This window comes from Rhinolophus hipposideros (genome assembly GCF_964194185.1).
Source record: "Rhinolophus hipposideros genome assembly, chromosome: 11".
Taxonomy (NCBI): Eukaryota; Metazoa; Chordata; class Mammalia; order Chiroptera; family Rhinolophidae; genus Rhinolophus; species Rhinolophus hipposideros.
In genome coordinates, this window is record NC_138057.1 from 77,072,477 (window position 1) to 77,095,675 (window position 23,199).

General features: G+C 54.1%; 1 protein-coding gene across 15 annotated transcripts in view; it reads left to right on the top strand.

Moving 5' to 3' along the window:
• Positions 1-1,971: 1,971 nt before the first annotated feature.
• Positions 1,972-23,199, top strand: part of DNM1 (dynamin 1) — a 40,472-nt gene continuing 19,244 nt past the window's right edge. For 10 of the 15 annotated variants that reach the window (XR_013994400.1, XR_013994401.1, XR_013994402.1 and 7 more), the window contains exons 1-10: positions 1,972-2,420; positions 14,012-14,085; positions 14,424-14,573; positions 14,936-15,139; positions 15,429-15,527; positions 15,622-15,782; positions 16,808-16,950; positions 17,071-17,206; positions 17,355-17,422; positions 20,281-20,419. Coding sequence is in view for 11 of the 15 variants with exons in the window: in XM_081065756.1 (XP_080921882.1) it covers positions 2,260-2,420; positions 14,012-14,085; positions 14,424-14,573; positions 14,936-15,139; positions 15,429-15,527; positions 15,622-15,782; positions 16,808-16,950; positions 17,071-17,206; positions 17,355-17,422; positions 20,281-20,419 (1,335 nt within the window). In the remaining 4 variants the exon portion in view is untranslated. Of the gene's footprint in view, positions 2,421-14,011; positions 14,086-14,423; positions 14,574-14,935; positions 15,140-15,428; positions 15,528-15,621; positions 15,783-16,807; positions 16,951-17,070; positions 17,207-17,354; positions 17,423-18,545; positions 18,685-20,280; positions 20,420-23,199 lie in introns of all 15 variants that reach the window. The other 5 variants (XM_081065759.1, XM_081065753.1, XM_081065755.1 and 2 more) reach the window with 1 other exon arrangement.

Consider the following 23,199-nt stretch of genomic DNA (forward strand, 5'->3'; position numbering starts at 1 on the left):
CTCACTCCTCATGAACCCCTTTTTGCCTCTGTTTCCTCATCTGACAAAAGGAACTAATAAAACTTCTCCCTCCTGAGGGTTGAATCTCTCAGCAGAGTAACCTGGTGGAGAGGAAATGCCCAGTGAATGTTCCTATTGTAAACCTGCCCAGCAGTTAGTGGTTAAAGTTGCAGGAGGTCCAGAGAGAATTCTCCCTCTTGGGTGCTCAAAAGAGAGAATCAAAGCCATTTCTAAGATTCATTTCATTTATTGGCCCTCAGGGCCCCCAACTTCTCAGTGCCTGGGGAGAACCGTCTACAGTAGCACTTCTTCAGTCCTCACCAAAATCTGTGGGAAACTGAGGCCAGGGTAGATTTCAGGTTCATTTTCTTTCTGATTCCATACCTTCGCTTATACTGGTTCCTCTATCCAGAACATCAACCCTTCTTTACACCCCACAGTGGCATTTTATTCATCCATTCTTCAAGCCCAGCACATCCATTTTTAGCAGACCAGGAAACAAAAACAGTGCACTGTCAAACTGGAAAACTATGCAGCCGTGAACAAGAACCCTGACCGATCTGTCGGTTCTTACACTGCAACAGGTCAAAGACATACCGTTACTAAAAAAGCAAGTTGCAGAGCTTCTCCAACTTTGAAGTGCATAGGAATCTTCTGGGGCACTTGGTTCTTATGAAATTCAGGTTGTGATCCAGCAGGTTACAAGTGGGGCTTGAGATTCTGCATTTCTGAGCAGGTCATGCCCAGGCTGCTGGTCTGGCATCAGTGACACAGCAGGACAGGATGTATAATAAGATCCCACTTCTGTAAAAACAAAAGAAAACAAAATGAATATATATGCAAAAAGCCAGAGAATAAACACTAAATTATAAAGACTGATTGTCTCTGGGTGGGAGGATGACCAGAAGCTTTCAAATACTGTGTAAAGGCTGATTTTTACAATAAGTTTCACGATCGTAATTAGGAAAAACAACCCAGGCATGACAGTGCCTCTCTAGGTAGACATCTGCAAACTGCAGCCCCTCCTCAAATTAATGACTCTACTCCAGGCTTCCTCTCTGGTTCTTAGGGCATAATACCGTGTTTCCCTGAAAATGAGACTGGGTCTTATATTAATTTTTGCTCCAAAAGATGCGTTAGGGCTTGTGTTCAGGGAATGTCATCCTGCAAAATCATGCTAGGGCTTATTTTCTGGTGAGGTGTTTTTTTCGGGGAAAAATGGTTACCAGGCTGGCTTGAAGCAGCTGCTCAGGAGGGGTGTTGTGTCTGGGTGGCTGACGCTCCACCTGTCTCGAGGGCTGTCACCATCGGTATCCTCCAAGCAGTGGTTTAGTAAAAGTCTCTTGAGTGCCAGGCCAAGGCCATGCCCTTCACAGGCATTTCTAATCTATCATTATCCCCATTACCCAGATTAGATAACTGAGGCTTAGAGACATGGAGGGACCTGGGTGATACAGCTTGTCTAAGGCCCAGGCCAGGCTCCTAGGATACGGCCTGATCTACCTGTGGCTGGCTGGCTTCTCATCATTTAGGTCTCTTCTCAAATGTCACCTCCTCAGTGGATCCCCATGACTCCTCCCAAGCTAAAATGGACTTTTCATACCCACACAGTTACCTCTTTTCACAACCCGTTTATTTCCTTTCACTGCTGTATCTCCAGTGCCTAGGAGACGCCTCATATAGTAGGTGCTCAGTAAATATCTGTGGAATTAATGTTCTGTATTTCTCCTTCTAGAAACAGGGAACGTGAGGCCCAAAGGGACATGCTGGAGATGAATTAGTGAGAACTTAAGAGTAAAAGGCAGTGAGGCCAAACTGAACTCCTGGTCAGGAGACTATGACCTTGGAGGATGCCATTTTCTCGCCAAGCCTCATTTTCCCTATCTATGGGATGAAGTGAGGCAGCCATGACCACTCTCCAAGAGGCCGGGTACCAGACGGTGAGACCCTCACCCTTTTCAGAATGATATCTTCGGCGCACTATCCACACTCCCACACTCAGCTGGCTCAAGCTCCCCAAAACCCGCAGAAGGAGAAAACTGCAATCCCCATAGGGCGGCTGACGGCGCCTGCGCACGGCGGCCGGTCTGCCGCGCCGCGGGCGCCCTCTGGCGGCAGTCCGGGACAGCGCTCCCCTCCAATCCTGGAGGGGCGGGGGGCCCGAGGCGCAGGCAGTCGGAGCGCGCGGCTGCTGCGGCGGAGCCGGAGCCCGGAGCCGAAGCGGCGGCCAGATCGCAGCCCTCGGGGCCCGCCGCAGCCATGGGCAACCGCGGCATGGAAGATCTCATCCCGCTGGTCAACCGGCTGCAGGACGCCTTCTCCGCCATTGGCCAGAACGCGGACCTGGACCTGCCGCAGATCGCCGTGGTGGGAGGCCAGAGCGCGGGCAAGAGCTCGGTGTTGGAGAATTTCGTTGGCAGGTAGGAGAGGCGCTCCCCGGGGCGCGTACTCCCTACACCTGGGTCCCCTGGGCCTCCGCCCCCGGCCCCGACGGCGCCGCGACCTCACAGCCCCTGGCGCTGCACCCGCGACCGTGCGCCCCCCACCTCCAGCCAGAGGGAGGCGGCCCTCCTCCTCCACGAGAGCCCCTCAGAGGCGGCAGCGCCCCCCGCTTGTCCACAAACGGCGTCAGGCCACCAGCTACTGTATCACGCCCCCTCCTCCGCCCCATCCGTTTGGGAAGACAGCGCTCTGCCAGGAGACCCTTACACGGGGTTGTCCCCCGATACCTCACAAGGGCACCGAGGGGCCTGAATTACTCAGTGGCTCCCTCCGACTCCCTCCAGGAGCACCTTGGAGGGGCAACACCCCCGGGCAGGGCAGGGCCCCCTACCCCTAGGCTCTACGGAGGACAGCTCCCTCCCCCCATGGGAATTCCTGGACAGTGGCAGGGGACACCCCCCATAGCCCCTGGTAGAGGACACAGCTCTGTGGGCATCAAGGACCAAGCACAGCCTACCCCCTCTCACACACACACCTCTGCGGCTCCCGCCGCCATCCGTGCGCAGCGCGGCCGTGGGGGGAGGCGCGGGCTGCAGGATGAGGAAGGGAAGGGGGGTGGGGGAGAAACTGCTTCGGATCCTTTTATGAGCAGCCGGCCCCTAATTCTGCCGCCGCCCCTGGGTGGAGGACGTCTGTCAAAGTCGTTCTCCCCTCGGTCTGGCAGAGGGATTGTAATGGAGGGAGAAGGCAGTGGAGGGCAGAGATGACTAAGACAGGGAGGCAGGATGGCGGGGAGGGGGGAGCCATTTGCAGAACCTAATCCTCCTTCTGCCTTTGATCCCACAAGGCGCTGGAAGGGCCAGGTGGCAGGGAGTCGGGGGCAACCACGAAGACAAAAGGTCCTGGGTTTAGAGGGACAGGCAGTGTTGTGACCCCCCAAGTACCCTCAAGAAAGGGGAGGCAGAAATGGCTCTTTGGGGTGCTGAGAAGGAGGAGAGAGAGGATGGCGCTCTCCTGGTGCTGGAGGCTGGGTGGGGGCTGGGCAGACTGAGGTTGGAGGCAGGAGAATTGACACTGACCTCTCCACTCTGTCATCTCTCTCCCTCACCTTCAGAAACCCTAGCTTTCTTCCAATGACCTTCATGGCTAGGGAAGCCACTGGCAATGTGGGAGAGGGAGGTAGAGGCCCCTCCCTCTGAGGAACAGCAGTTCTAGGGAGAGACATCCTGGGTCCAAATCAGGTTTTGCTGTGAAACCTCAGGCCAGTCACTTGCCCTCTCTGAGCTTCAGTTTCCTGTCTAATATGGATAGTTGGACTGGATGTTTGTTTCTGCTCCTCCAATGACCTGGGAAGCCCAGTGCACACTGTAATGGGGAGAGGGAAAGGTCTTGACTGAAGTGATGTATCTGTGGGGTGTTGGAAAGCCGCCGTGGGGGCGGCCGGGCCCATCTGGTCAGCAGAGGAGGAGGCCGTCTGTCTGTGGAGGCTGAGGGAAGGCTCCCAAAGAACCCTCCTGCTCACGTGACCCCCAGAACTGCAGAGACACAGGCAAGAGACACACAGATGGGCCAGCAGTCAGAATGAGGGGGTGAGGATGGGGGTGGAGGGACCCTGGAGGCCTTAACACTTTAAATGGCACTCATAGATATCCAGCACTTTACAGTGTACGGACCATATTCCTACCCTTCATGCATTGAATGTTTGCTGAACTCCTGCTCTGTGCCAGGCTGTGTGCTCCGGGCAAGTGTTGGAGGGGAAGGCAACGTTAGCTCCCATCTTCTGTGCCCTTCCCATGTGCCCACACCATGCTTCACAAGATGGCTCACAACAGCCCCATGAGGCAGGTACCATGGTGCCTAGATGAGGAAACTAGACCTTGAGGTTAGATGCCTCCCCCAAGTTCACATAGACAGTGCCTATTAGACTCCAGAGCCCAGGTTCCTAGACTCGACCTTGCACAGCCTCTGAGAGCCAAGCCCTGTACTGAGCACAGGGACGTGGAATGGTATGGCCTCCATTTTCCCCATCTATAGGATGGGAACAATGCTGCCCTGCCTTCCTGAGACGGTGGCTGTGGAGCTCCAATGAGTCCATGGGTGTAAAAGCCCTTTTGTCAACACATGGGGGGTGGGTATTGATAGTTAGGTTTGGGGGCCTGCGTGTGCCAGGACAGACCTGACCCCTGCCTGCCCTTTTGGAGTTTTCTGTCCAGGAGAGAGAGGTGTCAGTCTGTAGGTAGCACAGCACAGCTGTGCCCGGCCACAGCTGACTTCTGCAACTCTTTGTCGAGTGATGGTGCAGGATGTGGACTCTGGCCCAGGAGGCCTGGTTCCTTGCGCTGCTCTCCAAACCCTAATAGTTTTTGACGGTGGCCCTGCAAGAGGCTGCACCAGGTATCCAGATGCAGGCCCAGGATAGAGCAGGTGAAAAACCAAGGTTCAGTGGGGCCCCCAGCCAGCCCTGCCTGCTCCCTCATGGGCTCCTGACCTCTCTACCTAGGGCTGGGTCCCCAGACTGGTGAGCATGGTAACAGCCACTCAGCCTCCTAGGACTTCCCAGGAGTCAATCCCCCATGGAGAGGAAGTGGAAAAATGCATCAGAGGAAGTAGAGGCAGCTGTAGGCCGGCCGGCCTGGGCTCCCGGCACCCAGGAGGACCCTGTTGTCAGCTCTGCAATGGAGGTGGCCAGCAGCTGCCCAGGACCCTGCTCGGACTTGTCTGGTCTATGCTATTTCTTCATCCCCCTTTTACAGAGGGAAAACTAAGGCTGATTTGTTCAGTCATTTCAGCAAACATTCATGAAGTGTCTCGGCACTGGGGATTCTATGATAGAAAAGACAGAAGCTCTGCATTGCAGAGGGAAAACTGAAAGAGTGAACCCAGAAGAATGTGTGTGAAGAAGACGCCTGGAGAACGTGGTCCCTGCCGGGGAGGAGAGAAGGGCTGCTTTCCACAGGAAGGTCAGGGAAGGTCTCTAGGACGGGGTGGCATCTGAGATGAGAACTAAGGGATGAAAAGCCATGTGGAGAGAAGCATTATAGGCTGAGGGAAGAGCAAATGCAAACGCCCTGGGGCAGTAACAAAATTGGTGTGTTTGAAGAACAGAAAGGAGCCACTGTGGCTGGTGTTTGGGGGGCTCTGGGGACATGGTATCAGAGAGGGAGATGGGGGCTAGACCTACAAGGTCCTCAGACTATGCTCAGGAGTTGGGTTCGTTTTCCTTCTTAGCAGAGGCTTTTAAGTAGTGGAGTGACTTGAGCTGAGTCCAGCAAGTGTGTGACTTAGGGACGTTAAGAGGGGGCAGGAGACAGGTGAGGAGGCTGCTGGATGAGGCGAGAGGTGACGGGCCTGGATCAGGCTTCAGCAGTGTTGAGGAGGGAAAGGGTGGGGTTTAAGGACATATTTTGAGGAAGGTCCCATAAGACTTGCCCACGGATGGGCTGTGGAGGGTGACAAAAGAGGAATCAAGGATGACTTCAGCGTCTGGACCCTGGATAGGTGTTGGTGCCATTAATGGAGTGTGGGAGGAGCAGGTTTGGGGGCGGGGGTAAGATCAGGAGTTTGGTTTTGAACATGTTGAGTCTGAGATGTAGGGTGTGCAGTGTGGGAATGCAAGTCTGGAGTTCAGGGAAGGTGGGCTGGGAATATAAATTTGGATTTCGTCCTTGTAGAGTAGATGAGATCATCCTAGGGGTACTGCAGATAGAGGAGTGTGTGTGGGACCTCAGACACCCCAGAATTTCATGAGCAGACGCCTGGTGCTCTAGGCTCTGCTTCGTCTGACCCGGCCGGCTGCCTACCCCTCCTAATACCCATCAAGCTCCGAGAGTGGGGTGTTTTGGGACAAGCTTCCAGGCTCCAGCACCCCAGCCTTTTACTCTGGTGCCCAGGCAGGTTGACAAATGGACAGAGCCCACCCTCCCTGCCTGCTTGGCCCCTGGAGAGGGGGAATGTGGCAGAGGGTCTGAGAGGTCAGGCTCTGGAATCAGACTGAGGTTTGTAGCTCAGCTGTGCCACTTACAAGCTGAGCCCTACTCAGCTACTATTTCCTCATCTGATGGGATTGTGGTGAGCGTTGAGGTAATGCCTGCAAAGTGCTCTGGGGAAGGCCTGGCATAGAAGACACACCAGTTCTGTTCCTGCCTGGGCCAGGGTGGGGTTAGGGGTGGGGGGTCTTCTCCATCCAGGGTGAGGCAAGGGGCTGGTGAGTGAGCCCCTGCCCAGAGCCCCATGGGCAGCCTGGGAGGCAAGGTTTTGGAAGTCCCTGGTGAGCCTGTGACTCTGCCTCCCCCACTCAGGCTCCCTGCCTCCTACTAGCCCTCTTGCCTCTTCCTCCACATTCTCATCTCAGCAAGGCCTGGTGCTCCTCTCTGGCCTCTGAGGGCCCCTCTCGTGGTTAGCTTCAGCCCTTCCCATGGGGGACAGCCCATCCCCACAACTTAGCTCTGTCTCTTCCTCTGAACATTTCGGGATACACTTTAGTGGTCCCATTTCCCAGATTTTGAGACTGAGGCCAAAGAGGAACAGGGGATAACGGAGACATCATAGATGGAAAGTCACTGACCAGAGCAGGCAGAGGGAACTGACATCTCCTTGGCACTAGCCGCGTGCCAGGCACTGAGGATATGGCTGTGAACAAGCCGGACCCATCCCTGCTCTCAAGGGGGCTCACAGCTGAGTGGGACAGACAGACGCTCAATCACACAAAGAGCTCTTTTGTTGTGTGTTTGAAGAAGGGCACGAGGAGCTTGGCGTTGAAGGGAGAGGAGTCGTCAGGGGGCCAGAGAAGGCATCTGAGCATTGAAATCTGGACCCAAGCAAAAATACGTCTTGGTCAGGCAAATGAGTGAACATGCTCCAGGTGCGGGTCCTACCTGAGCAAAGGCCCAAGGAGCGGAGGCCACAGTGAGACCAGGAAGGTTGGAGAGGCTCTAGTGGCCCCTGGACAGCCACCCCCACCCAGAGAGCCCACGTTGCTGCCTGCAGGGCAGACACGCTGCTCAGAGCATGCACCTGCCACAGGTGGAGCCTCGCCCATGGCTAGACTCAGGGCCCAGCCTGGGCCAGAGACCTCTTCCCCAACCCCCGCCCCACACAGGGGAGCTGGGAATGAAAGGTGACTCTGGCAGATGGCATCAGCTTCTGCATCTGATCCTGGCGCCAGGAGAATCCTCGGGTCTTGGCTGGGGGCAGAGGGTCAGAGCCTCAGGGGCGGGGATGCAGGCAAGCTGGTACAAGGCACAGGAGCCGAGGAAGCCAGTCATGGCTACAGTGCTATGGGAGCAGAAACAGAGGCCCATGTGCCGTATGTCTAAATACTCCAATTATAAATCAAGCTGCGGGATTGCTAAATACAAGACATTCTGCCCTCCCACCTTGACAAACACACCTGCATACCAACCTGGCAGGCTGATTTTGAATTTAAAATTTCAGAGTTCTGTGATGGGATGTGGAGGCGTGGGAGCAGGTGGCCCCCCTTCCCAGGCTGCCCCTCTCTTCCCACTCCATCCTGTTCCGCAAGGGGCCTCCTGATTTTGCATGTGGATACCCCAGCCCTCATATCTCAGCTCCATCCATACCCCAAGAAAGGATCCCCCCTTGTCCCCAGGACTGTCTCCCCACAGTGAGGACAGCCCTCCGGAGGGCAGACCCTAACACGGGGCTTGACTTTGCTTGAGAAGGAATTCCAGGGCACTCAAGCGTGGCCTAGGAGAGGTGCTCCAGCTGGGTACCTTCCCTTGGCCCCTGGGGACCCTTTGCTCTGTGGACTGTGTCCCATTTCACTGATGGGGAAACGGAGGTTCAGAGCAGGGAAATAATTTAATAGTGGAGCTGAGAGTCCTTCGCATCAAACTGCTGTGCTAAGGGCCCAGATATAGCGCCCGACTGAATGATGGGAAATGTTTATGATGAGCTGTTGGGTAGCTTCAGCTGCCACCTAAGTGTGGAGAGGAGCCCTGTCTGTGTGTGGACATGTGAGGAGCACCTGATTTCCTGTCTCTGAGCCTCAGTTTCTCTCTCGTAAGATGGGGAAACTGGTCACAGCAACTTCACACAGCCTTGGGAGGAGTAGTCAAGAGGGTGAAGGTTTCTTAAACAGCTTTACTGGGGTGTAACGTACAAGCCATAAAATTCAGCCGGTGTTAGTGCACAACTCAATGATTTTTTAGCATATTTATTTACAGATTCGTGCAACCATCATCACAGCTAATTTTAGAACACTTCCGTCACCCCCACAAGCAACCTTGTGATGATGCAGATTGGAAAGCCCCCCCGGCAGAGTCCCTGGTGAGCTGTCAACCATCCATCAGTGTTTGCCATGATTATTATTCTAAATGATAAAATGTTTACAATGGTGATCCCCAGGTGTGGCAATGATGGTTGCTTTTTTATTTTTTAAACATTCTAGGTATTTTCTGAACATTTTAAAAAAGGGAGAACATATGATTTTTAAAAGTAGGGGGCAAAAGAAAAATCTATTTCCCTTTTGAAAATATAAAGTCATCAATGCTAGGAAAGAAGGGAAGGAGGGAGGGAATAAGGAAAGAAGGGGAGGGAGGGAAGAAAGGAATGAAGGAAGGAAGGAGACAAAGAAGAAAGGTAGGAAGGATGGAAGGATAAGATGGAGGAAAGATCATAGATTTTCTTTGCTAGAGAAAATGGTTGTTGTGGAGACAGCGCCTCACCTGGGGTCCAGAGCCCTGGGTACCAGTCCTACCCTGTCACCAACTTGCATTATGATCTTGGACAACACTCTTCCCTTTTTGTGCCTCACTTTCCGTATTTGTTCAGTGAGGGTGATGACAGGACAACTGGAGGCGCTCATCTTGAAATCATTCGTTTGGCCAACAGGGGTGCCAGGCGTGGCCGGTATGTGGCAGACTCCGTGCTGGGTGCTGGGGACACGACCAGGGTGGTAAACACGACCAGCCAGTCCCTGCTCTCAGGACATCAGAACATGAGGGGAAGCCAAGGCCAGGACTGCCCTGAAACGTTCAAACCTCTGCTGGAAATTCATGGGCTGTGTGACACAGGCACGCCTGGGGCCTCCTGGGGCAGGGGGAACAGAGAGGGACTTGTTGCCTGGAGGCAGCCTCACCTCCTCCCAACTGTATTTCTTGGCCTGTCTACTCCTTCACCTCCGCCCCAGCTCCCTGCTTCAGAGGGCACCTCAGAGCCCACTCGGGCCCCTGGCCTTCCACTCCCAGGGGCAAGATGTGGCTGAAAAGATCCTGGCCCACTGCTTACTCTTCCAGCCCCCAGGAAACCCACCTTCCAGCTCCCTCCCTGCTGCATTATTTGGTGACACTGTTGTGGGAGCCCAGCCTGTGTTTTCAGCTTGCTCAACAAGTTATCATAATTTATAATCACAACAGCTACGATTTATTCAGGCATTAACTTATATAAACCCCATGGCAGCCCATTTTACTGATGTGGAAACTGAGGCTCAAAGAAGTACGGACATTTGTCCATAGCTACACAGCTTTTAACTGGCAGCTCTGATATTCAATGCTGGGCCTATCTGACATCAGAGCCCAGGAAATAGGAGACTTATAAGGATGACAGCCACTGGGTACATGCCAGACCAAGCATGATACCCTCTGGCATAGTTTGCATTCAACAGGACCTGGCAACCAGGGTCCCTGAGCTCTGGCCTCAGATCTCAGGCACCCAAGTAGGGGTACCTTTAGCGTACTTTCTCCAGATCCCTTTGGGGGTGACAGTGCCAGTTCAGACAGGAAGCATGTGCTTTGGAGATCCTGAGAGGTGTTTATTTCATCCTCCCTGTGCTTCAGGTTTGAAGGAGCCTCTGCAGATGGCAAGGCAAGGCCTCCCTGGGAAACCACCATCTGCCCAGAATGAGTGGGGAGAGCTGGCAGGCCACCATCCATCCTGCCCACACGGCCACCAAGGCTGGTGGGCCCGACACACTTCTCTGGGCACCTGTTCTGTCCCCGCTCAGACAAACTCGGACTTGGGTGGGAGGTGCATGGGCATCACTGGCTGGAGGTTGCATTAGGCCCAAATCCCCAATGGGGAGGTGACAGGGGGCACGTTAACAGAGCGCTGGGGGACAGTGTGTCCAGGTGAAGGCTGGAGCTGAGAAGCTGCTAGGCCTGAGCCTTCGAGTTGTGTGAGCACCTACTAGGTGTTGAGCCTGTGCCCAGTGCAGCAGTCTGGCAGGGAGTGAGGCTCTCCCAGTCTGGACATGGGAGCCCACCAGGTGCTCTTCAATGCCTGTCCAGGCGTGGGTCCCGTCTCAGTCACCGCTCCCACCACCGTATGTCCTCAGAGCTCCCTGCTCCTCTCTGGACCTATGTGCCACCCTGTGGACAATGATGGGGGAGTGAGATGGCCCCTGAAAGCTTCTCCTCCTCAGTGTCCATCGTTCCTATCCAACATTTCATGGGCAAAATCCTAAGATCCGAGTCAGTGGCCGGAGGAGGTGAGGCACAGGTTCTTCAGGATCTAGGATTCCTTGCTGATACTTGGGAATCCTCCTAGGAAGGAGGCTGAGAACAGGAGGCAGTCCTTGGCAGCCCCCCGCAGGTGCTGAGCGCCTACTGTATACAGGGCACAGGGCAAGCTCTTGCTGTCGAAAGTCTCCATGAATCCTGCCACAGCCATACGGGGTAGAGTACATGGCGCCCAGTTTATATGACACCGGTTCACAGCTGAGGACTCTGAGGCCCAGAGTGAAGCAACTTGCCCAAGGGCACCAGGCCCGGGAATGGCCAAGGTGGGATTCGAACCCAGGGCCTATGCCTGGCACTACCACTAAGCCAGTGATCCTTCAACTTGAAAGAGAACATGAAAATCACATGGAGAGCATGTTTAAAATTCAGATCCCCTTCTCCCCTCCTGTGCCCCACCTCTCCAATTGAGAGTCTAACCCAGCAGGTCTGAGGACGATGCATTTGAACAAGCTGCGCAGGGAATTTTGATGCCCTCCTGCCATAGGAGGGCCTCACTTTGAGAATCTGGGCCATGGCAGAGATGGGGCCCCTTCCCCCCCCCAGCACCCCATCCCCACCCTAACCCAGGAGATGCTGGTCTGAGGAGGGGCTCTGCTCCTACATATGGCCCTGCCCTCTGATCTCCACTTCCCATAAGCTGCTTGTCCTGTAAGTAGTCCTGGGGCAAGCTGGCCCAGACCCCTGGCCACCCCCTCTAGCCTAGCCCTGGGCACCTTCTACGTGGCCCCTCCCAAACCTGTGCCCCTCGGGCCTGCCAGGGCCCAATGGGCCCATCTGTGTGGGGGGAAGAGCTCTCAGGGAAGAGCTCTAGGGAAAGTCCTTGTCTCTGCAATGGTGGGGGCCTCTCTGTGGGGAGTCCCATCCTTTCCAGCCCCGCCTGCAGTTTCCATGGCAACTACTGTTGCCATGGTATTGCTGGGTGAGGAGCTCGTGGGGAAGAGAGTGGACCCCAGGCCCCCATTCCCACCCCAAGCTCTGTAAGAACAGTGGCCTGTTCCAAATACTAGGGGTCACCCTTCCAAAGGAGTCAGTAAGGAATGGGAGAGAGAGAGAAAGGAAGTCCATCCACACCCGTTAATCACCTCCTTCTCCGTGCTGCCTGCTGCACCTCTGTTCCAGCACAAGTCACACTGCATTGCATTATCTGTTTACTTGTCTGTCTCCCCCCCACACTGAGCTCCTGGGGTGGGAACTGTCTGACTCATTGTCTCCCCTCCCCAAGGCCCAGCACAGGGCCTGGCACAGAGCAGCTGCTCCTAAATGTGTCCTAGACAGAGCTGAAATGAAGTCAATAAAAAGCCACGTCTGGCTCCTCGAGTTTAGGGAGCAGCAGAGTTTCCCAGGGAAGTTCCCAGACTCTGGGGTCCAACAGACACTCAGGATTAAATCCCAGCTCTGCCAGCCCCGACTGTTAACCTGGGACAAATCCCTCCACCTCTCTGAGCCTCAGTTGCCACATCTATAAAATGATCATTTGCCTATCAGAGCACTGTTTGAGGACTTGGGGATTCGGTCAGCATTTATTAAGGACCTCTTGTGTGCTAAGCCTTGGGCTGGGCACTGGAGTACAGTGGTGGTGGACAGAAACATGCAAGCCCTGCCCTTCTGAAGCTCGCAGTTTGGCAAAGTACGAAGTACTTGCCTAGCACCTAGAAATGATGAATAAATGCAGGATTTATCATCCTTCTCCTTCTTCCACGCCAGTGGCTAACTCCTCCCCATTAGCCTCTAATCTCCCCAGAGGGAACGGCAGGGTGAGGACACAGGAGAGGGGAGGCCTCCCCAGGACCGCAAGAGAAGGCCTGGACCCCAGGAACCTGGGCCTACTCTGTTGTCCCCGGGACCCTCTGCCCCAACCTTGGGGTTCAAGGAGCTGTCTGAGTCCAGGTCAGGTTCTGGGCTGGTGGCAGAAGCGCAAGATTCTTGCTCTGGCTCTGTCCAAGCCCTGCATGAACTTGAGTGTGTCTTTTCCCCTCCCTGGGCCGCCGTGTGGCTCTCCATGAATGAGATGGCTGACTGGATCTTTACAGTCCCTCAGACCCCAGCTTCCTCTCCCCTTTCCTGGGTCCTGGGGATCCCGTGACTGTGGGTTCTGACAGCCTGATCCCTGGGGAGGCCTCCACCCTCAGGCCTGTGCTGGCCTGGGTGGGGTCATGGGGGAGGGGAAATGAGAAGAGTTGACAGGACAGAATGAATTTGTACCCAGAAGAGTTGGCCAAAAGGGCTGCTGAGGTTGACATCAGCACAAGCAGATGTCTGAGGTATAGACATCGGGTCTGGGGGCAGGGGGTGCCTTTGGAACCCCTCAGTCCAGTTCTTCAAGGGAGCTGGTTCTCCATGGGATTGAAGGGCAGGGAGTTTTCACTGCAGAGTTAAACTGATCTGGGTCCAGGGTCTGCTAGTTAGATACCGGCGGTGCAACCTGAACATCTCTTAACCTCAGTTTTCTCATCTGTAAAATGGGGGTGATAACAGCACCTACCTCACGGGGCTATCGTGTGGAGTCCTTGAGATGTTGCCCACAAAGAACCTGGAGTGCAGTAGGCACTTAAGCATGAGCTCTTTTCCTTGCCTCTTTCTTCCCCCTACCCCCCTCATCCTCAACCCCACCCCCACGGGGCCCTGGGAAGGGGAAGTGAGATGCAGCCCTTCCGCACAGCGGAAGGGAGGGGAGGAGGTACAGCTCCGTTTCCTTGGAATCCATTCTGTGGCCACTGGACACTTATGCATGTGGGGCACCCTGTGCCTCTGTTTCTCCTGCCTTGACTGGCAGTGGCTGAGTTGGGACAGGGACTTCCCATTGGCTCAGAACCAACATAAGGCAGACCTGAAAGAGGCCTGGGGACTTGTTGGTCTTGTCTCTTGACAGCTCAGATGCATCAATTCTATGACCCAGGGGACTTGGGGAGCTCTTTTCCACCTTTCTGAGCTACTGTCTCCCCTTAGTGACCTGAAGCCTTTGGGCTAAGATGTGATGGGATACTTTGGGGGAGCGTTGGAGCCCCTGGTGGCAGGACAGGTGCACCTAGGACAGAGGGAACCTCCTTGGTCCCTGACCCTTCTCTCACCTCCCATTCACCGATTCACCGCAGGGACTTCCTGCCCCGAGGATCTGGCATTGTCACCAGACGGCCCCTGGTCCTGCAGCTCGTCAATGCTACCACAGGTATGTGCTGTCCTCCACCCAGCAGGCGGGCTGGCCTCTCCAGTCCTCCACCCCATCCCCAAGGAGAGGTTCAGCCGAGCTGCGGATCTAGCTTGCTGTGTGACTTTGGGCAGGGCTTCCCCTCTCTGGGCTTCGATTCTCCATCTGGACAGTGGGGATACAAATCCGTAACCTAGAGGTAGCGTTGTTGTGGGGAGGGAGGAGAAGGCAGTGTTTGGGGTGGAGTTCTATTCCCAGTGGTAGATGGGACGCAGGTGGGTTCCGGGCTATGATGCTGACTCCCCCACCTTCTTTCCAATCCTCCCATCCCCTACCCCCCACCCCCGCTTCTGGAGCAGAATATGCTGAGTTCCTGCATTGCAAGGGGAAGAAGTTCACCGACTTCGAGGAGGTGCGCCTGGAAATCGAGGCTGAGACCGACCGGGTCACCGGCACCAACAAGGGCATCTCACCCGTGCCCATCAACCTCCGTGTCTATTCACCGCATGGTGAGGGGACCTGGCCCCGCCCCCGGTTTCTGGGCTCCCTCGCTTAGTCCTGCCCCTTAGGACCATTTTCTTGGCCCCACCCCTTTGCTGGCACCTCCTTGTGTGGGCGACACTCCTCCGGCAGACTCCGCCCCCACAGTCCCCTCCTCTGAGCGTCCTGCCCCCAAGCCTCACCTTGCCGTGACTCCGCCCACCCCTAGCCACGCCTCCAACGGACTGCTTTAGCCCTGTCTTTCCTTAGCCCCACCCATCTCCGGCCATTCTCCCTTGGGGATCCTCTCTAAGCCCGGCCCTGTTCCTGAATCCGCCCGCCCACGGCCACGCCCCGTGCCTTCAGCCCGCCCTCTCACCGCCCTGTCCAGTGCTGAACCTGACCCTGGTGGACCTGCCCGGAATGACCAAGGTCCCAGTGGGGGACCAACCTGCCGACATCGAGTTCCAGATCCGGGACATGCTCATGCAGTTTGTCACCAAGGAGAACTGCCTCATCTTGGCCGTGTCCCCGGCCAACTCCGACCTGGCGAACTCCGATGCCCTGAAGATCGCCAAGGAGGTGGACCCCCAGGGTAGGTTCCTACCTGAAGCCACCAATGGCGCAAGGCCCTGGGGGTCTATTCACAGTGTAAGAGAGAGCCACTGGAAGGTCTAAGCGAGCAGTCGTGAGATCCAATTTATGCCTTTAAAAATCATTTTGGCCACTCTGTGGAGAATGAATGGGGGTAGGGAGAGCAGAAGCTGGCAGTGAGTGATGGAGGGAGAGGCGAGATGGGGGCAGCAGTGTGGGAGTGGGAGTGCATGGGCCTTCTGTGTGAGGCAACAGCACATGTAGACAACCCTCTCATTGCTGCCCCCCAGGTCAGCGCACCATCGGGGTCATCACCAAGTTAGACCTGATGGACGAGGGCACAGATGCCCGCGACGTGCTGGAGAACAAGCTTCTCCCCCTGCGCAGAGGTAGGCAGGCCACTCCCCGGACCCACTCTACTGCCTTCCCTTCACCCCTGCTCTCTAAAAAGCTGGTTGACCCTGACCTCGACCCCATCCACAGGCTACATTGGGGTGGTGAACCGGAGCCAAAAGGACATCGATGGCAAGAAGGACATCACAGCTGCCTTGGCAGCTGAACGCAAGTTTTTCCTCTCCCACCCATCCTACCGCCACTTGGCTGACCGCATGGGCACACCCTACCTGCAGAAGGTCCTCAACCAGGTAGTGGTTCAGGCCAGAATGAGGCCTGGAGAAACCAGCATGAGCACAGAATCATTTAAGTGTGTTTTGTGAGGGTCACCAACAGAGGTTAGCATCCCTATTATACAGAAGAACAAACTGAGTCCCAGAAAAGCAAAGGAATTTGCCCACTGTCCCACAGTGAGGTAGCAGAGCTTTGCTGACCTTTCCCTTTCCCTGTCTGGGGCCTGGGAGGGGAGCTCTGGAACCCCTAAGGATGGAGAGAAGACCAAGACCTTGTCTTGGGGAGAGTGGCACTGGCAAGGGCTTGGGTTTGGAGGCCAGTATTGGAGTGTACATGGTTGAAGACCTTGCTTCCTTCTGAAATGGGGAGGGCCTCACCTGGAGAGGGGGACAGCAATCTCAGGGCCTTTCCTAGGATGTTTCTCCATCTGGACTGGGGCTTCCAGAACCGAGGCGTGCGTGTGTTGATGGGAGGAAGGCAGTGGGGAATGCAGTGTGGCAGGGGACAGGATTGGAGAGTCTAGAGGCCAGAGACCTGGGTTCCAATCCCAGCTTTGGTATTCACCCAGAGACGCTCTCCAGCTCTCTGAGCCTCTACCTGTGCATCTGTAAAATGGTGATAATGGTGATAAGACACTTTTTTAGGGTCATCGTGAGGTTCAGGGAGATACCGTGTGAGGGCCTAGCCAGAGTGAGGACTTGAGGAGGGAGCAGCTGCCAGCCATCACTGCCCCTGAAGCAGATCACGGCGTCCGAAAATATTAAATTAGTCAAAAAGTAGGTGATTTCAAATAAAAATCTAGATTGCTGGCTTCTTTGAAAACTGAGTTATTCGTTCATGAATTCAATAAGCACCTGCTGTGTGCCAGGCCCTGCCCTTAGTCATCTTTTGTTCTGGTGGGCAGGGCTGTGGCTGCCCACTCCAGCTCTCTACCTCACCACGTCCACGGCCCGCTCCCCGGCACAGCCCCCCTGCTGCCTGACCCTGTGGGCATTCCGGATTTGTGACCACAGCCTCACCCCTTATCTCACCCCCACCCTAGCAACTGACGAACCACATTCGGGACACATTGCCGGGGCTGCGGAACAAACTTCAGAGCCAGCTGCTATCCATCGAGAAAGAGGTGGACGAGTACAAGAACTTCCGCCCTGATGACCCAGCACGCAAGACCAAGGCCCTGCTGCAGTGAGGCCCTCCCCACCCCTGAGCTGCCCTTTCCCCCAGCATCTCGGCACAGGGCTCTCCCAGGGCCCCTTCCACTGGGCTGCTGCCACCCCCTCAGGCCACACCACTCTCCCCGCCCAGGATGGTCCAGCAGTTCGCCGTGGACTTTGAGAAGCGCATTGAGGGCTCAGGGGACCAGATCGACACCTATGAACTTTCGGGGGGAGCACGCATCAACCGGATCTTTCATGAGCGCTTCCCCTTTGAGCTAGTCAAGGTAGGACTAGGGGCAGGGGGGCTCAGGACTCTCCCGTGTACGCCTTTCTGGCCCTGGTGCCCAGCCCTGGGAGTGGGGCGGGCCCCCATCTTGACCTCCCAGGTAGCAGGACAGGCCCTGACCAGCCATCTTTTGTTCTCCTGCACAGATGGAGTTTGACGAGAAGGAACTCCGAAGGGAGATCAGCTATGCGATCAAGAACATCCACGGCATTAGGCATGTATTGGGTGGGGAGGGGTCGGGGGGGCAAACCCTGGAAGGCAGGGGATCTAGTTCAGAGGCACATGGATTGATGAAGCTAACCTCCCTAGGGAAGGACCGAGAGTCCTGGTCCCTAGTCGCCTCAACTCTGACTTTCTGGCCCCCGGCTCGGACAGGCTCCGGCTGGGGAGATGGATGGGAGGCTTGGGCCACCCCCATTGCTACAACCTGCTATTCTCCTTTCCTATTCCTGGGAACAGGGCCTGGAGACTGGACTAGCTGGGCAGAGCTCAGGACACAGGTGGCTGGGTAGCACGCTCTGGGTCTGGGCCCTCTGCCCATTCCTAGGATTAGACAGCACCCCAGTTCTACCCAGGTAGCTACTCAAAGCTGCCCGAACCACTGGGTAGGGCTTGGGATGGGGCGTCTAGGTATTGGCTTGTGTCCTTTTATGATGGGACAGGGCCTCTCAACACTCCAGCCCCTCCGTAGTCCCAAGAGCCCAAAGTGGGCCCCATCCCACCCCACTTCCCTCCTTCTAGCCAACCCCAAGGCCTGTGGAGCAGGAGGGGGCACTGGGAAATAGACTGTTCCTTAAAAGCTTAGACCCCCTTCAGGAACCCATATTTACACTGTATGTTCTTTCAACGAGGAAATTTAAAGCACCTGCTGTATGCCAGGCAGTGAACAAGACCAAAGTGCCCCTGTTTTCATGCAGGCTCAATTCCAAGGTTTGGCATAGAATTTACAGACTGATAACTGCATTGGCCAAGCCCCAGAAAAGAAAAAGAAAAAAAACACCTCTCCTAGTCTTTAAATAAAATGCTCTATTCCTGGAAAGGCTCTTCAAGAGAACACAGTTTGGCAGTTTTCAAACCATAGAACCTTTTGTATGAACAGAAACTTAAGAGGAAGCAGGACTTGAACGCAGACCTTGTCTTGTCCTAAAGAACATCAATTGAACGTCCTTCTTTAGAATCCCTCGTGCCCATTTTACAGATAGGCACAATGAAGCCCAGAGAGGGGTAGTGGGAGGACCCTGAGGGCAGAGCTCAGGGGAGTGGGGCAGGGCCCTGGCCTGGCACTCCTGGCCAGAGCTGGCCTGTGACACTGCCCTTCTCCCGCTCTGGGTGTTCAGAACGGGGCTCTTTACCCCAGACATGGCCTTTGAGACCATTGTGAAAAAGCAGGTGAAGAAGATTCGAGAACCGTGTCTCAAGTGTGTGGACATGGTTATCTCGGAGCTAATCAACACCGTTAGACAGTGCACCAAGAAGGTAACCTGGCGGCCCAGGCCAGCCCCCGCCGCTGCCCCCGTCCTGCACTGCTGCCAGGCGCTCCTTCCCCACGTCTCCCACTGCCTCCTCGGTAGCATGTACAGACCTCAGCGGGGTGGGGCAGGCAGGTCACCACAGACCAGGAGAGGGGGGCTCTCCGAGGGGACCTCACCCGTCTCCTGGCCCCCAGGTGTAAGAGACCAGGAGATTAGACCCTCGTAAGACACGGTTGATGGTGGCTATCGACCCTGGGAGCCCACCAAGAGCCCCCCCCCACTCAGGGAGAATAGAGCTTAAGGGGACCCTGAGACTCCTCCCTGCCCTCAGAGGTGAGTCATCTTTGGGGCTCCAAGGAGGGGTCTTGGGGAAGCCTTGGCCCTGGTGACAAATGAGGTACAGGACCTTTTTGGGTGCTGCTCCAGGGGCCTGGATGGCCAGGGGAGTGCAGAGACCCAGGTCTAGCAGGTACCCTGACTCCCCCTCCAAAGCCCTTCATCCTCCCCATTCTCACCCCAGCCTCACTCAGGACCTGCTCCGTCCCTTCCATCCACATCTGGCCTTCCAGAGACAGAGTCCTCTTCCATCTGCTATGTCATCTGAGCCTCAGAGAACCACCCAAGGAGGGCAGGGCAGGATGGCATCCATTTCACAGCAGAAAAACTGAGGCTCAAGAGATCAAGGTCATATTAGCTAGGAGGTGACAGAACTGTTACTAGAAGCCGAGGCTTTGGACTCCAAGTCCAGTGCTCATTCAGTTTTACCCCCAGCCTCCCTCCCTTTCCTCTTCCCACTGCTGCCCTGGCCCCTCTATATCACCACCTCCACTCTTTCTGTCTTTCCTCTTCTCTCTCTTTCTGTCTTTCCAAGCTGAATTGCTCCAAACCCCTTTGGAGGAAAGGCGATGGATACCCCTTGAGGAGAAAGGGAAGGGCAGGAGTAGAGCAGGGAGCTGGAGAGTGGAGGTCAGGCAGCTACACTGCAAACTCCAGGAGGCATTATCTGCACTGTAGTCTATGCACATGGAGCCCCCTGGAGTTGTGCAGTGCACAGCCTGGGCAGCTGGATGCAGCAACCCTAGTGAAGGTGGGGAATTGTACTGGGCTTTGGAGTCAGGGTGAAGTCAACCCAAGAGGTGTTGGGAAACCTAGAATTGAACAGAATGGGTGGGTGGTGTTCTGGCCTGGGTTAGACCCTTAGGAGGGCCCAAGGCTGTGGCAAAGATGACATTGGAAAGAGAGGGCAAGCTCAGTGTAGCTGAGGAGTGGGGCGAAGCCCTGGGGAGATGATCTGAACTCAGTAAGTGGCCTTGTGTAGAGCAGGGGCATGGTCCTTCAGAAGCACCCCCGTACCCACAGAGCCCTGGGGGATGCTTGGCAGCACCTGGGAGGTGCTCACCCTGGGTGGTGGTAGGGAGGGCTGGGTCCCACGCTCACATTGTCTTCTGTTCTCTCTCTTTCTCTGTGTCGGTGTCTTTCTCTCTTCCCCCATGCCTGTGCCATCCTCCACCCCAACCCTGGCCCTGCTTGGCTTTCACTCCTCACCTTCTCCTCACCCACCCGCCCACCTGTGGCTGCTCCTCCTCCTCCCCGGGTGCAGGACGGGCCTCTTCACACCTGACCTCGCTTTTGAAGCCACAGTGAAAAAGCAGGTGCAGAAGCTCAAAGAGCCCAGTATCAAGTGTGTGGATATGGTAGTCAGTGAGCTCACGGCCACCATCAGAAAGTGTAGCGAAAAGGTATGGCGGCCACCTGGGTGGGACTGGGCCTGGCCGTCCCTGCCTCATGGCCACAGCCTCCCCTGGGCACTAAGCAGGCCTGGCAGCCTCTGGGCCACCCATTTGGATGCCCATGCTGGCCAGGTGATTCCCGCCCTGAGGTTTCATGCCAGTTTATAACCCTGGGTCTACTTGTACTCACAATCCCTTCAGACCTCCATCTCTGCCAGAAGACTTTGTTCCAACCCACACATCCTCAGTGGCCCCTTCCACCAATAAGAATGACAGTGACAACGATGACCATAAGGGGATGGCTGCTACTCTTTGAGCACCTACTATGTGCCAAGCATTGAATTAGGTGCTTGCCCTTGTTATTTGACTTAATCCTCTCAACAACCCTACGAAGTGGCAGTATTATCCCAATTTTACAGATGATGAAACTGAGTCTCAGACAAGAAAAGCAGAGTGGGGTTCAGATGAGGGAGGCTAGGGGAAGAGATTGGGGATCGGGGCCTCGGGTGGGAGACTCTCTCAGTCCCTCGAAACCAATTTGCCTCAAAGCATATTGGATTGCTCGCCTCACAGTGATCTCGAACGCGTTTGGCAGGGTCAGCCGCTTTTGAGTCGTCCGTGACCTTTAGATGCCTTTTTCCTATTTGTCTGCTTTTGGGCGTTTGGATCATTTTTAGCCAGGTTGTCTGAAGCAGTTCTTCCCGGGGGAGTGCAGGAGCATCACTTGCCTGGGGGAGCCTTTCCAGAATCAAATGCCAACCCCTCCCTGCAAAAAGCTGAACCAGAACCTCTGGGGGACGGTTCGGCCTGGCCTGTATTTGAAAAAGCTCCCTATTCTGGGGAGATGGGGGCACAGCTACTTAACTTTGTTTCAAATAAGTGTCAGTTTCACGGCTCATACACACTTAGTCTTGGGCACCCCTTTCACAATTCTGTCTCCCTTTTGCCCACTTTTGTGTCAAGTGGGGATAGACTAAGCTATTTAGCATCTACTCAGCGCCTGCTCCAGGTGGAATCAAACCTGGGCTGGACACCCCCAGGCCCTAGTATTTTTCGTGGCATAAGTCATGGTCTCACTGCATCGTGACTATTAAGCAACACCGTCTTACTTTTGTCAAACTTGGAAAAACATCCAAAAGTGTGTTTCAAGCTGCCACAAATCACTTTACGAAAGACAAAATATAACTAACATTTTTCAAATGTTGGTTTTTAATTATAAAAGTTACGCATTCTCAATTAAAGAAAATGTGGAAAATGCCAAAGAGTAAAAAGAAGGCAACAGCCCTCTCTTTCCAGAGAGCCGCTATTGCGATTTTTGTACATTTCCTCCCAGTATACTCCTTTTTTAAAAAAAAATAAAATAAAATTATCAGTATTGATTTTGTTTTGATCACACATAATTGTAACAAAAATATTCCAAGAGCACAGAGAAAGCAAGAGTCCCCATAATCCCACAACCCTAGGGTGAAGGACTGCTAACAGCACATCCATCCTAACTAATTACAAATATACACCAGTTTTAACCTAAATAGGATCACACTACACACACTGACCCATAAATTCTTCCTTCTTACTGAGCAGTATGGAATCCTTGTGTGTAGCTACATAAAGAGCATGCCCTTGAACTGCTGAATTGTATTTCCCAGTAGAAATGTGGCATACGTCATTTATATGGTCAACATCCTATTGACAGATATTTAGGTTGTTCCAACCTGGTTTTTCTTGTTTTTCTTTTACAACAGTGCTGCAATGAACATCTGTATGTAGATGTATTCATAGTTCTTATCTTGTTGTTTCTTTAGAGCACATTTCTAAATATAGAATTGCTTAGTCAATGAATATAAGCTTTCACAATTTTGGTCAGATTGCCTTCCAAAAAGTTTTCACCAATTTATATTCCTCCAAAGCTTTTTTCTATACACAGATTTGTTTATTTTGTCATGTAATCACACTGTGAACTTATTAGCACCCTGTTTTTTTCTTTTAATAATATGCACCATTGGAGCATTATTACGTAGTCTACATAAACATTTTTAATGATTGTGTAATATTCTATCGAATAGATTTATCATGGTTTACTTCACCATTTTTCTATTGGTGAACATTTAAATTGTCTCTAGTTTTCCAACATTATAAATAACCTGGCAATGAACATCTTTATGTATAAAGAAGTTTATTTTTCTTTCTTGAAGATCATTTCCTTAGAATAGATTCCTAGAAGACCCATTACTAGATATAGACATTAAAAAACCGTGGAATACTTTGCTGAATTGCACTCCAAAAGAAAGCAATAATTATTGTTAATGGTAAAAGTTTGGAAACAACCCAGATGTCCATCAAGAGGGAATTGATTACATAAAGTATCACACAGACAATGGAAGCCTGCACGGGCAGACCTTGCTGATAGTGCGGGTTCTGGTCCCAGATCACCGCAATAAAACAAATAGCGCAACAAAGTGACACGAGTTGTTTGGTTTTCCACTTCTAAGCTTAGCAAGCCACTCCTGCCAGAGGTTTGAAAACTAGTCAGCTCTCATGATCCTATCCCTACCGGAATTCGTTTTCATCTCCAGATGAAATCTAGAGTTTCATGTGAGGCATGTGATTGCTGCTCAGTCCTCTCAACAACACTCAAAGTGAAAGTGCCATTACTATCACATTTTACCCGTGGAGAAACAGGCTCAGAGAGGACCACTCACTTTTCAAAGGAGAATCGGCAGGGCAGGGGCTGGCTTTGAACCCAGAGCCGTGTGGCTCCAAGGCCTTTGCCCCTGACCACTAACTGGTGG